This window comes from Sparus aurata, chromosome 1, assembly GCF_900880675.1.
Source record: "Sparus aurata chromosome 1, fSpaAur1.1, whole genome shotgun sequence".
NCBI classification, from domain to species: domain Eukaryota; kingdom Metazoa; phylum Chordata; class Actinopteri; order Spariformes; family Sparidae; genus Sparus; species Sparus aurata.
Genome location: NC_044187.1, coordinates 14184126 through 14199182, shown reverse-complemented (window position 1 = coordinate 14199182; position 15057 = coordinate 14184126). Strand labels below are relative to the sequence as shown.

The 15057-nt window shown below is 40.1% G+C and overlaps 1 protein-coding gene across 4 annotated transcripts; it reads left to right on the top strand.

The window, feature by feature from the left end:
• The first annotated feature begins 1746 nt into the window (after positions 1-1746).
• mmaa (metabolism of cobalamin associated A) lies at positions 1747-14389 on the top strand. 4 transcript variants are annotated; one of them, XM_030435594.1, is made up of 8 exons: positions 1779-1835; positions 1927-1990; positions 2169-2598; positions 5134-5256; positions 5412-5582; positions 7467-7552; positions 8768-8917; positions 12786-14389. In XM_030435594.1, exons 2-8 carry the CDS (start codon positions 1976-1978, stop codon positions 13068-13070), a joined length of 1260 nt encoding a protein of 419 aa, XP_030291454.1. In that variant the 5' UTR covers positions 1779-1835; positions 1927-1975; the 3' UTR covers positions 13071-14389. The 4 variants fall into 4 exon arrangements, with proteins under 4 accessions (XP_030291476.1, XP_030291464.1, XP_030291454.1 ...); XM_030435616.1 differs by lacking the exon at positions 1927-1990 and having other exon boundaries at positions 1747-1835; XM_030435604.1 differs by lacking the exon at positions 1927-1990 and having other exon boundaries at positions 1761-1828.
• The last annotated feature ends 668 nt before the right edge of the window (positions 14390-15057 follow it).

Sequence of the window (15057 nt, the reverse complement as noted above, 5' to 3'; positions counted from 1 at the left end):
GTGTGTGGCGTTTGTGTGTCTGTCTCTTTAATTACAGGCCACCCTTTGCTTAGAAAATATGCATCATGGTATTGTCAGGGACTTTCAAAGACATGAGCCACTCTCTGTGTGGTGTGTGTGTGTGTGCTTGGACGTAGACCTTCAATTAGGGAGGCACAACAATTACAAGTGCATCTGAAACCCAACTGCACTAATGTTAAGCGTAATGCGTTTTCCAGTAAATTGCAGGAAAGTGCATGAAATCGTGTGTTCTCCTTTGTTTTATGGGGGATCGTTGTGACAGCGCTGGAATAGTTACAGCAATCTTCCAGGAAGCTCCCCCTGGAAATCACTGACTTTCGTGTATGTGTGTGTGCGTGCAGGAGTTAGATTCGACTGCACATGACGTGGGTGGTGTGGTTGCACAGTGGTTAGTACTGTTGCCTCCCAGGAGTTTGCATGTTTCTCCTAAATTCCACAGACAAGCACTTCAGGTGGACTAGACTCTGAATGTCTGGTGACGTACTGTATTAGTGAGTGTTCGTTAAGGGTTGTGATGCTCACATAATCCATGTTTTATTTTATTTGATGTATTCCATACACTTTGACACTTATAAAACCCATTATTTAAGGTTGCTGTGTCGGTTAGTTTTTCAGGAAACATGCAGATGTATCTTGCATAAGTCCTAACAAACAGATTTTTACATAAAATGCATTTCAAAGGATGTGGATTTGGTGCATTTTTCCATCATTTTTGCTGTCCTGAGTTTGCATCACTCACATTTCCGCTGTTTAACAAAATGAAGGTCCACAATTTTCTTATTATTTTAGTGTCTTAATGTTCCACTACATATTAGTTATTGGGTCTAACACTTGTTCCAGTAGCTTGGACAAGTCTCACTGCTTTATGAAATGTTTGCCCAAAACTTTATTGTCTGTAATGTAAATAATTAGTCCAAGGGATATACAAATCTCAATAAATTATAATGAAATATTTTTACCAATGAGACGATGAGGATAAGCAGTTGTTTGTAATTAGGAAAATACATTTTAAAACAAACACAAACTGTATATTCTATTATCATTACTGTCCAGTGATAAGTTGACTAAAGTACTGTGCCTAAGTATACACAATTACTTGATTATGTCCATTTTTGCTCCTTCTACTACTGGGACTGGTACCAGATTGCATGCTGTGTCAGAGTCAAAGACCTGCATGTACATGCATGAAAATATATTATTATATTTATTGTAAGAAAATTACTCTATATCAGATCAAGTATTCAAGTACTATTTTTATGGGTGATTTTTATGTTTACCAAAGTTTTACTTAAGTATGACTTTTGGGTACTTCTAACAACACTGTGACTGTCAAGAGAAAATGCCCCAAATGCTCCGCAGCTAACAGGGACAGAAAATGGCGCATAGGAGGTGCTTGGTTCAATTGTTTGACAAAGAAAGAATGCATTAGCTGTGGTACAATTTGGAGACACAGCCTATTAGTATTGCATTATGTCATGTTTCATGGTTTTCAGCTAGAGAAACTTTTGGGTTTAACCTCTGCTGCCACCTGCTGGCTAAAATGGGCTACTGTCATAATTACGTTTTCGTTTTTACTTAATACTTTTCGAAAACGAGCTAAAACGTTTCACATTTGTTTTGAATAAAAAACGATGCTTTAAGTTCATTTCAGAGGTATTTTTCTTCTTGTTTTAAATATATATTTTTATGTATAAATGAATCACCGGAAATATTGGTCGGGGGCGGGGACGTACGTCACCGGAAACCGGAATAGGGGGAGGAATGAAACAACCGTTGTCATGTAACCTGTAACACCTCCATGCAGCTGGTACGAGGTCAGCCTGAATTCCTATTTGAAACTTAATATGAGTTTTTGTATGAAGTGTTTGTTAGCTGTGTTTCTGACAAATGTATTAACACTCGCAGGACGGACGGACGACGTTTGCCGCAACGGTAGCTCAACGTCCAACGGAAGATGACTGTTAAAACAGTTTAGTAACTTTGGTGTGATGGAATTTATGTAACCATGTCACAGCTAGCTTGTTTCAACATGAGATACACAAAGGATGACATGTACAGTCTTTCGCGTAAGATAATAACATTGTAGCTACAGTGAGTTTAAATATTAAGCACCGACTCAGTGTTTTTCACCCTGTCTCTCCTCCTAGATGCCACACATTCACTATAAAATGCGACAGCTTGGCTTCTCCCTCCTCCGCCACTTCTCTTCCCTTCCCTCCTCACTGACTGTCCCCTCGTCCACCCGGTCATGCTGCCTCCACCGAGGGGTCCTCACCGGCTCCTACCCCTGCCACCAGAGCCCCAACCCGGGTCACAGCTGCCAGCACAGGCGGGGTGTGAGCACAGCCCTCGGGCAGCACATACAGGACCTGAGTGGTCCTGAGCAGAGACTGTTGGACAAACTGTACAAAGGGCTGATCGGAGGTCAGCGAGCCTCTCTGGCCGAGTCCATCACTTTGGTGGAGACCCAGCATCCGAGGAAAAAAGAGCTGGCCCAGGTGCTGCTGCAGAGGGTGCTGGCCTACAGGAGGGAGCAGGAGAGTCAAAATGGAGGGAAGCCGGTGGCCTTCAGAGTAGGTGAGTGGTCTGAGTTTCAGAGGTTGAATGTTTTTTTTTTGTATTTGTTTGATTTAAAGAAATCCATCACATCAGATCTGCCCCAAATTCTACATTTAGGGAGATGACAGTGTTAATTTTCTGTTGACATTCTCACATACTACACTACTCACAATAAGTTAGGGATATTGTGAGAGACTCTGTGGATTTCATACATACGGTGTTTGTTTCACTTCAGAGAGTTTTGGGATAGGGAGGCAATTGTATTGGGGTGATAGACACACCTCATTTTGTGTTTTCCACGTAATGGTCTCACTGTGTACAGTGTGCCTTACATATTGGGGCCAATACCAAAAAACTAAAAGACAACCCTTTTCAATGTGGCATCAATTTCAACATTCTGTGGGTATAAAAAGCTATTGTCAGTAAGTCATTCCAAGTTCATCATTCAAACAGCCATGAACACGCGACGTCACTTAACGGACGAGCAGCGTCACCTGGCCATAGCGCGCCTTCAGGTCGGTGGCAGGCAGTCAGATGTTGCTCGTGAACTTGGTGTGTCTCAAAGTGTCATCAGCAGACTTGCATCAAGTCACAGAACTACTGGCAGAGTTTGTGACAGACCCAGGAGTGGAGCCCCACGAGTGACAGACCGCAATGATGACCAGTACCTAAGGACCTATGCACTCAGACATCGTTATGCAACTGCCACACAGCTGCAGGCCCAGTTACTAGATGTGAGGGGTACTAGGGTTTCCAGACAAACCATTCGAAACCGACTCCACCGCTTTGGCTTGAATGCCAGACTACAGTTGCAGGTGACTCCACTGACACCAAGACACCGCCGTGAACGTTTGCAGTGGGCACAAGACCATGTGACCTGGACAATGCAGCAGTGGTCTACCGTCCTGTTCACTGATGAGTGTCGGGTCACCTTGCACAGAAATGATGGTCGTCAGCGTTGCTGGAGAAGGCGAGGTGAGCGATACACCGAGGTCAACATGGTCCCCAGGGTTCCCTTTGGTGGAGGAGGTGCAACAGTCTGGGCAGGCATCACCAGTCAGCGCAAAACAGATTTGGTTATTGTAGATGGCTCAGTCACTGCACGTTCTTACCTCAGAGACATCATAGAACCCATCATCATCCCCCAATTCCACCAGCACACCCCCAACTTTCTGTTCATGGATGATAATGCTCCACCACATCATGCCAGAATTGTCACAGCTCGACTTCAGGAAGTCGTAGTGCCTCATATGGTATGGCCAGCAATGTCCTCTGACCTGAACCCCATAGAGCACGTCTGGGACCAGCTGAAGCAGAGACTGGATGATCGTACCCCACCCCCACGTGACCTGGCAGAACTGTGTGTAGCACTTGTGGAGGAGTGGAACGCATTGCCTCAGAACAACATCATGAGGCTAGTGAGGAGCATGAGACATCAGTGTCAAGCTGTCATTGCGGCAAATGGTGGAAACACCCGCTACTGACATTGTCAGTTTTTGTTATTTGGGGCCATCCTTGTTATTGTCTAAATTGTTAGGGTAAGAAATATTAAACTAATGAAAATGGTGTTTCTTCTCATTCATTATTAGTAATATCAAAGGGAACTTTTACTTATTTCATTAAAATTCAGACCAAATAGGAAAAGCACTTGTGAAAATAACAATATCCCTAACTTATTGTGAGTAGTGTATATGTAGCCCCATCTTCAGTGTGTTGCTGTTTGTTTGTGGTTATTTGTTTAAATAAAATTTAGTTTAGAAATGTGCATTTGCGTGCAGAATGTAAACTGAAATGACTTCTTTAAAAAGGTTTTTACACTTAGCTCCTCTACAGGAAAGAACCATAGCAATGTACAACTCCTCATATAGAGCTGGGATGTATTTTCCCCAGAGGTACATTCTCATGTCAAAGTTTTCTTATAAAAAAAAACACTGTGATCCTCGTGTGTCCTCAACACAGAAACACATGCTTCTCCTGAATAATTTTACAGATGGGTCCCCTAAAAAATTAAAACTCAGTCGTTATCACTCACCTTTTAGATTTTTAGGTGTACGCATTCTTTAAAAATAACTGTCGTTTTATTTTATGCCATACATTTCTCAGGCAAATTCAAAAAGCTCAGTCATTGCAAGTGTGAACTAAACATAGAACCAATCATTTCTTATTTAAATTGCTGACTGTTTTATGAGGTTTCTACAAAGATTGACCACCCAGTAGAATTTTAACACTTACGTTTTTGTCTACTGCATTCTGAAATATACCTTGACAGCCTCGGTTGACTCCTTCCCTCCAGTTTTTACAAACACAGGCTTGTTTCTTCTCCATGTCTGTGTACAAAACATGACAGTGAGATCAGTGCGCTGATCATGAATTTTACATGCAGTTGCTCTTAGACCAATCAAACGATGAGCTGCTTCTGGTGTAGTCATCAGTGTTAGTTTCAACAATAGTTTCAATCACACTGCTCCTCTTCTGTTTAAGTCACAGAAACATCACAGAAATCAGTCCTTGGAGTCATTTGTAGCTGATTTGATCTCTTTGTTGATTTCTCAGGTCTGTCCGGCCCTCCAGGAGCAGGGAAGTCGTCTTTCATCGAGGTGGTGGGCAAGATGTTGACGGCACGTGGACATAAACTTTCAGTGCTGGCTGTTGACCCATCCTCCTGCACTACAGGAGGTAACAAGTGGGAAATTATTGTGAGATCTATAAATATGTTTATTTTTCAGGTTCAGTGATTACAATAGTTTATGTATGTTTTGATGTACGGCTGCACTCCTCCACTAAATTTTGTAAATCTTATTCTACAATCTGCCTCATCCCTCTCTTTGCAGGGTCTTTGCTGGGGGATAAGACTCGTATGACTGAACTCTCCAGGGACATGAATGCTTTTATCAGGCCATCTCCGGCCTCAGGAACACTCGGTGGAGTCACTCGAACAACTAATGAGGCCATTGTTCTCTGTGAGGGTGCCGGATATGACATTGTCCTTGTAGAGACCGTAGGTAAGACACTGTGATGTGAGAGTGAATTTTCACTCCAGCTTTAATAGTATTTTTATCCCTAGAAGACAGATGTCTTTGTGGTCATAATCTTGGTTTCACCATGTTATGTTTTTTTTCCCCCTTTTGTAATCATACATTGTTTTAAATACAAAGTGTGCTTTTTTGGATATTTTCTTGTCCGTTAGCTCTCCATCATTTCATTTAACCAGGGCAAATCATTTCACAATATTTTTAGGCTTTTTGATAAACATTAGGTATAATTGCTAGGACTGGCAGCAGAATTAAAATATGACAACATTTAGACCAAATACTTCAAAATTTATATTGTGACAATATTGTAGGGATGATTATTAGTGCTATCCTAAAATTTTAACACGCAAACAGAATAAGATTTTTGATAAGTAATCATCAGTAACTTGGACATCATGACTAAAGCTCTATTCACATGGGAAGAGTGTAAGCAGGGGACCTCATGTAGTTTAGAAATGATCCCCCACATTTATGTTTCATGCTGCACATTCCCTCAGGTTAAGTGAAGTCTGTATTTCAGTTGAATTCACAGTAGTTTACCCAACACATGATGTCAAGGCTCTGTGTAACATCAGCGAAGTGAAGCGTCTGTTCTTTGATAAAGTAGTTCACAGTTGTTTTAACCACTTTCTGCATGTATTACAAGCATGAATTTGACTCATCAAGACTGATTCTTTGTTGCTGTACTAGTGTACTCGAATATGACAACCATTGGCTGCTAATAATCCTCTCTGTCATTATTAAACATCAATAAAGCCAATATCACAGCACAGCTGTTGACTTCTGTTCGACACATTATGAGCTGCAATCAAATTTCATACTGTTCAGTTGTCTGACAAAATTAAGCAGATGTTAAAAGATAATATGACCCAAAATTACAGTGATGCCAGTTCGCACAAGACTAATGTAATCACTGGAGCTCTGTGTTTGGGGGGCTGTGGAAGATAATCTGCAGTGGAGCTTTTACTTTACAAATAAACAGATTAAAATCAGATGATCTCCAAAATTATTGCAAATTACTGGTAGTCCCCAGGTAATACTAGTCTTGAGCTGATAGGGGAAGGAAAGTATTTGACAAAAAAGGAACAGTATGGTAAGTTCAGAAAATGGCACCACTTTACTGTAATGAAGCCTTTAAAACCAGGACGGAAAAACAACACAGCATGATTTAACAATATCCAAAATAATACAATACGTAGTCTCATATAATGATATCATTCTATGATATTGGTATCTAACCCTAACAGAAAAATGGCAACTGTGGTACATGTCCTTTATCCTTTTCTATTTATGTTCATCAGTGCGGCTGTGTATTGATACAGAATGTCTCGATAACAATGTCAGAATGACCTTCTTTTGTGTTAAACAAAATAAGACCAATGTCACAAATGCATCAATGTCCAGTGCTGTTCTACCTCACTATGTTAAAAGACTCTGCAAAATTAAGGCAGGATAAAATTAACAAAATTGCATTTTGAAGTCAGGAAATATCTGATCAAATAATTAGAAATAAAGATCAACAAACTCTTCAAGTATTCATTTTAACATTGTGTACATTTTGGTACTCAGTGCTTCAGACAGCATTTTGCCAAGTTCAGAAGAACTTCTGAGAAGACTGAGACCATTTACTGGGAATTCATTTTATTTTTCTGCTCTTCATTAATACATGATATTGTAAAATGAAGTTAGCTTTTCAATCTGCAGGATACATCAAATCTCTGGCTCTATATTATGTGTGTTGTTTTAGAGTGAGCATTTTCAGTTTGTCATTGATTTGTTGCTGTAACAGTACGCATCATATTTTATCATATTCTTGGTCAGTGGTGACGGTGAAAATCTGTGTTTTGTTCACAGGTGTGGGCCAGTCAGAGTTTGCAGTGGCTGACATGGTTGACATGTTTGTGCTGCTGATTCCACCAGCAGGGGGCGACGAACTACAGGTCAGTGAAAAAAAACAAAAACCCATCAATGTCAGATGTTATTTCAAGTGCCACTAACTGGAAGAAAAAGAATATCAAATGTGTACGGTCGGTTGAATAATGCTCAAGGTTATGAAGCTGGTTCTGATAATTAAAACAGTTGACTTAATATTATTCTTCCCTGCCTTTGTCTGTAGAGTGTCCTGGCATGTGTCTTGTGTATTCAGTAACCTTGGAGCGATACATTAAACAAACTTCAGACGAGGTTGTTTTTAACATACATCTTTTTCAATTAAGTTTTAGTAGTAATGTTTAAACAGTTTAAAAAAAAATGGATGTAAAGATATGTGTGTCAGTCATATGCTAATCAGTTTATTTATAAGCTAAATTAATGATTTAATTAGCCTCACTCATTAGGATTAATATGGCGATTATTGTGTGACATTAAGCAGCTCGAGTGACATTTGTTTTCATTATTGTAATTATGTCTTAATTGAAACACATCGCCACAGAAACATAAAAATTCATCGGACATATAAATGGTAAACATATGTTATTCAGATGAGTACAATATTCCCAACAGCTCTGTCAGTTTGAAGTGTTTAAACTGGCAATAGACAAGTTTTTAAGCTGTAACGTTTTTTTTCTCCTTTTTTTTTTTCACCGACCACTCAAAAACGCTTTACAGCACAGATGGGCATTACCCATCTCACACACCGATGACTATGCCTTGGAGCGAATTCAGGGTTCAGTATCTTGCTCAAAGACAGAATTCCTTGGTCGGGGACCTTCCGATCAGAAGATATTGCCTCTCCTCCTGAGCCACAGCCGCTCCCTTTCACCATCATATGACTGAAGTTGAGCAGAATGATATCTTTGTCAAATAAAGGCAAAACAACAATGACAGCTACTCCAGCCTTGAGTATCCAGCTGGTTACAAACACCTGAACTGAACCTGCACCTCAACAGGTGAAAGCCACTTTTTTCTTGTGGCAAATAAGCTCAACTGCTTTCCAGGTTTTGGATCAGTCAGAAGTAGACATCAGTGAGGGACAAATAGCAGATTAAGAAAAAACTCCAAACTGGCAGCTGACTACAGTGAATCCATCCATCACGCTGTATACAGATCCCAGAGCAGATTAGGTGTCTAGACATCAGATTTATTTACAGTGTTTTGAGAAGTTAATGGAACCCCTCCCCCCATCCCCCCCCTTTAATGCCAAAATCTCTGTCCAGGGTATCAAGAGGGGCATCATTGAGCGAGCCGACTTGGTGGTGGTGACTAAGTCGGATGGAGACCTGTTGGTGCCCGCCAGGAGGATCCAGGCTGAATACACCAGTGCACTCAAGCTGCTCAGGAGACAGTCCAAGTCCTGGAATCCCAAGGTGTGTGTGTGTGTGTGTGTGTGTGTGTGTGTGTGTGTGTGAGAATGACTCTATCTGTGTGTGTGTGTGTGTGTGTGTGTGTGTGTGTGTGTTAGAATGACTCTATCTGTATGTGTGTGTGAAGTGAGGGAGGGAGGGAGTCAACAACAGACTGATTTAGCATTTTAAAAAAATCAAAAAGGATAAGTGACAAGTGTTCACCGTTTGACCCGCTGGGCAGACACAGCAGAAGTAGTACGGCTCTGTAGACCCAACAAGCCATCACACTGAGAGGTCAGCTGACCCAGACAAGGGAGGGAGGGGAAGGATGATGATGATGATGATGATGATGATGTGGATGATGTCACAGCATCATGCTTTCAGTACTGCAGTGTCTCACTCCTCCCCGCATGTCCCAGCTCGCCCGCCTGCGTTCCTGGCCTGTCCCTTTGTTTTCCCAGCCCAATGCAGCATCTGCCCACCGGGCAAGCTGCCAGGAAACACCCCCCACCCTCCTGCTCCTCCTCACCCCGCACCCTCCCACTCCCCACTCCTGCTGCTCTGAATACTCTGCTGCTGTGTCATGCATTTCGCTGATTAGAAGCCTGCACACTCGACATAAAAACTTGATAGGCTGCTCTTCATCGTCTCCTCTCCGTATGTTTCTTTACCTTTGCTGACTTGCTCTCTTTTGTGTCTGTCTGTTTTGGCCCACCAAAATCTTTAATTTAGCCACTAGCTTTCTCTTGTCTTCACCAGTCCGCCTTCTATTGTCTACCTTTTTTCAACATGAAAGCTTAAAACATGAATGGCATGAATGCTACCTTGATTTCTAACAGTGAGCCCTAATGATAAACTCCTTTGACTTACTTAGAATTAAAGTTTTTGGAACCCAGTGTCACAAAGCATGTCTCAAAGTGCTGAACATAGAATAAAAACCACATTAGCAAACGCACAAAAATATCTTAAAAGTGAGATGACTTGCATACAAAGCATTAAAAACCAAAATGAACAGCAGTAACAAAATATTCAAAAAACATACAGAAGTTGGACAACACATACGTAAACACAGTAGCACATATGAAGGCGGATATGATGTTTTAAGGCTGCAAACTAACAATTATTTTCACAATTGATGGATTGTTTTTGTAAAATGTCAGAACATTGTTTTAAAAAAATACCAGTGAGCCAGTGAGACATCCTCAAATGCCTTGTTATCTAAAATCAAAAGAAACATTCAGTTGACAATGACATCAAACAGAAAAGCAGCAAATCATCACATTAAAGAAGCTGGAACCAGAGAGTATTCTAACTTTTTTCTTTAAAATGACTTAAAAGTTTCATTAATTATCAAAATAGATGTCAATGGACTGAACGACAGATTACCTATACAGAAAGTTAATCATAAGTATAGGTTGTAGTGTGTGTTAATGGTGCTTCTTTAAAGGGGCACTCCACCTAGATTTATAATAGAATTTTTTTGTAAAAATGTCTTGTCTTTCATTTCAATATTTAATTCATATCTTTATCTCCTATCTTGTTTTTGCGACTGCAAAGCACTTAAAAAAACATTTTGAAAAGTCTTATTAAAACTTGCTTATCAAAGTTTGATCTTGGAGACTCTGCATAGAGTTAGCAAGATATTTTAAATGTGTTTCGAAGGCAGGGATGATCTTGGATTATGGGATTATCAGTGGGATAAATTTGGGATCCGTTGCCATTTGAGGCTCAATCTGTCTCTTGCCACTCCTTCTATATTAAAAAAAAGTGCAATGGTAAAGCAGCCCTGTGTTGTCCGTTCAGTCAAGTAAAAGCTTTCATGAAAGGTAGATTTATCAACCGAAAAACTCTTCACGGTGATGTCGATTACCCAGAAAAGAGGTGGCATTGTTTCTGGGAGAACACTTTATTTTAATTAATTTCTTTAATTGCTGTGGGCACAACTAACAAACCTACAGCCGACGCCATTCTTCCAGGGTGGGGGCAGAAATCCCAGACATGTACGACCTCATAAATGTATCTGACTAGACACCAGGAGCGTTGTGTCTTCTTACTTCATTTTTTTCATTCCGAACTAGCCCTCAGATAATTAGCAGAACGTGCAATACGGTTAGTCTCACAAAGTTTGATTTCCTGTTTTTGCATCAGACTCAAATCAGATCCCTGTAAAATGATTAACTTAATGATGTAATTAGAGGATTCATAATTGGCTGTTGATCACAGGCCTCCAGTATTTATCAGGCTTGTCACATTCAACCTCGCCGATTGCCAGTTGATGTCAAATTACCTCCAAATGATACATGTAATTTCATTACACTTTAGCAGTCTGGAGATTGTTGAGCATTTGTGGGGATCAACACTGAGGTCTTCTCTCGTCTCTCCTCCAGACTCCCTTTTCTCATTTTACATTCACTGGACAGAAGGTTAACTTTTATATAAGCACCTTTATAAGTCATAAATGTATGTATGGTCCACTCGCTGATGGTCTCGTTTGCATATGTAGGTCATATAGAGGCATCAGTGTTAAAATGAGATGGTAATAACTTTTAAACTCCTTGTATTGTGTTGGAGCACTCCTGACAATTAAGCTATGCCATCCAAACAAGGATAACAATGTTATGACAACGGATTGGAAATATCTGAGTAGATTTCTTCATATATTCTTTCTCCATTTTGTCCTATTGGACAGCTTACAGTACAGACACAAACAGGAAACAAGGAGAGGAATAAAATGGTTTGACATGCAGCAAAAGTTTTCGCCTGTAATCAAACGTCGTAGTTATCTCTATCAGCCGTTTGGCTACCGGGACAACTTGAATGAATGCCCTGACTTTTTTTTTTTGTGTTCATTAATCTGAGGCACTTTCACTTCTGTGTCTGCTTTGATTTTGAACGTTGCCCTGAATTTCATCATGTGCTCTTGAATCTGTAGCAAGCCCCGACAAGAGACGTGGAGTCACTTGTACTTAACACATAAGTGACATTTATCCCCAGGTTTCATGTGGGAACAAGGTGTTACGAGGAGGCAGATACTCACACTTTTTGTGAAGTGATTTGACAGCTTCTTAGGGGATGGAAGTGCATCACTAAAAACATCTTCATCCTCGGAAAAAAGCTTGCCCCTTTTTAAATCCGTCTTTGTCGAGAGGAAACTAAACTGTTTGATTTTTCAGTGGAGAGAGAAAAATGTTTGTTTTTGTTTTTGTTTTTCGGCACACACAACTCACATTAATCAACAATGACATTTTTAAAAAAATCAGTGTAAATGTGTCAGATTTAGTGCTTATTTGTACCCGTACACTGTCAGATCAGTACATATATCAGGTTTCTTACGGGTGCTTGAAATCCTTGAAAGTGCTTGAATTTCAATGTTGTGTTTTCAAGGTCTGAAAAGTGCTTGGATTTTAGTTTAAGTGCTTGAAAGTGCTTGACATTATAACTCTGTGTCTTTTACAAAATTGGGATCAGACTGGATAATTAATTTCTGAAGTTTTTGCTATTATAGAATATAATTTTAGATGTTTACAGCATAATACAATGTACATAATTGTGATAAAAAGTGAAGAAAAAAATCACAAGTATATATATTCCTTTAGATACGTATTTTACCCCAGCAGTAAGGTGCTGGAAAATCTTAAAAATGACCCTTAAAAGTGCTTGAAAAGTGCTTGAATTTTACCTTGAAAAATGTGTACGAACCCTGATATATGCTTTTTTAATGTTTGTTTTACAAGTCTTTAAGTTTTGTTTTGCTGCATCTGAGTGGGAGAATACAAACGCCTCTGATAGCCTCCTCCTGAAACTTTACATGCTGGATAAATCCAATCCATATAATGAATCCAGACTACCAACTAGTTGCTTTAAATTCACACATGCATCCTGCACTCAGGTGGTGCGTGCCTCCTCATACACCAGCGAGGGCATCCCGGAGGTCTGGGCCAAGATGGAGTCATACCGGGACACAATGCTAGCCAGCGGTGAATTCCAGGGCCGGCGGAGGGCCCAGCAGAAGGTTTGGATGTGGAGCTTGATCCAAGAGAATGTCCTCCTTCATTTTCAGAATCACCCCAGTGTCAGAGACGCTCTGCCCCACCTCGAGGAGAGGGTCACCAAAGGAGCCACCTCCCCAGGCCTGGCTGCCGACCTGCTTCTCAAAGCCTTCTCATCATCATAGTGAACAATGGGGCTGCTCGGCAGGAGAAGGATGGATGCCTCGTGGCTGATCAGGGCCACTCAGTGCCAATGAAAGCCAGCACAGCGTGAGAATATGTGATCTTGACTCCGTGGTTTGCACAAAAAGAAGCCGTCTTGCTCTTTTTGGACTTGATTTGAAATTTGAAAACACCTAAGATAGAAGTCAGCCCTCTTCAGTTTCTGCATGCTTACATCCCAATCAGGGAAGAGCTGAGAGAGCTGACAGTGGGCGCTTCTTGCCTTTTAAGCTATAAGACACATCCATCTTTGGGACAGTGGACATCAAAATAAAGCATTTCATATGGTTTAACAGTGCTGTGAGATATCTCATGTAACACTGCCAATGGTCTGGGTTTCTACAGCAGAAACTACAGATATTCTTCTTGAGCAGGAACACTACAGACCCTGATGAAATGTTTTAATAAGATTGGGATAAATATGTTTAGAAGAAGGTTTGCACAATACTCACTTTTATACCATCGATACTGTCATTTCAAAATACTGTAGTGGAAGTGTGATCTGTGATTAGCTGTTTTATCTGATACAAACCCCTCATATATGATCAATAATACACAAACTGTTTGTTGCTTTGGTTGGGAGTGAACTGTTTGGTGTTGGTATCGAGTGCCGAAATTGACGTAATTCCAATATATGACTGACATTTGTCAATCCACTGATGAACTGATCAAGATTCCATAGTCTGATTGATTGATTGTCAATTTCCCATCTACAAAATCTACATAAAAATAGTTGAGTTGCTGTGCACTTGATTTTTTTTTTTTTTTTTTTTTTCAAGTCTTTCCAGACATGGTTCAAATAGGTCAAATAAATTGTTTTGAAATACATTTAAATTTAATTGCATTTTTGTAAATTTTGCTCTTTTGATAGCAATCATGCCACCTTATACATAAAACCAATAATAATGATGATAATAATGTTAGAATTCATGCAAAAAAATCTCTTGTGTCAGTGTTGGCAGATATCCAGGTTCGGGTAACTGAAACTGAAAAGAAGTTGAGTTGTGCAACTCTGTTTGTAACCCAGAAAGAAGAGTGTGATGAAAAGATCAGGCTGAGAGAGATGGGATTTGTTACGATCCCGTCTTTCTTATTTGAACTTCTGTGGACATTGCTTTGATAACAAACACCAATTTTCTGTGGGAAAAGCTACTGGACCTTCAAAATATGTTTTATTCACCATTTTTTTTTCTGTGTTGAATATTATATGAAAAGAATGATGTGAATCTTAAATGGATAAATGAATAACATTAAATCTGTCAGTACAGCTGGCCAAGCTCTTCTCTCTCTCTCTCCTCGTGTTTGCTCACGCTATGAAAAAAAAGGGCGAGTGATTAATGTTACCTCGACGAATATTAGTCCTGAGATTTGTCAAAGATGTAATGAAATTTTTCTGCACTCTGGAGCCAGAAATGTCAGTGCTAGGTATCCTCTAAACGAGTCAGCCGCACAGTAACTTCTAATTCAGGCACGATTTAATATTGTTAGAATTACCTTCATAATGCGCTGCACTCCTGGACACCACCAGAGAACTACAGACAAAGAGGAGAAGTAACACACTCATAACTCTGCTGCAGCTACTTTATTAATTTAAACAGACATGCTGCTTCATTCAGGGTGAAGCAGTTCCAGACTCACTGCCACATGCTTGTATCATCTATACAAGGGTATTTCCCTTATATCAGAGTATAAGCTTAGAATATCACTGTGACTATGGGTAACCAATAATAATTTAGAAAAATTACGCCTCTCAATTCCTACAGCCAAAGCCGACACCTAAATTCGTCTGCTTTTATCCGACCATCAGCTCAATACCCCAAGTACATTATGCTACAAATCCTTGCATAGAAGCTGGAACCAGAGAAGTTGGTGCCATTTTTGTACGATTAATGACTAAAACAATAAATCAGTTATCATAATGAATACTTTTTCTATAGATGGACTGTTTGT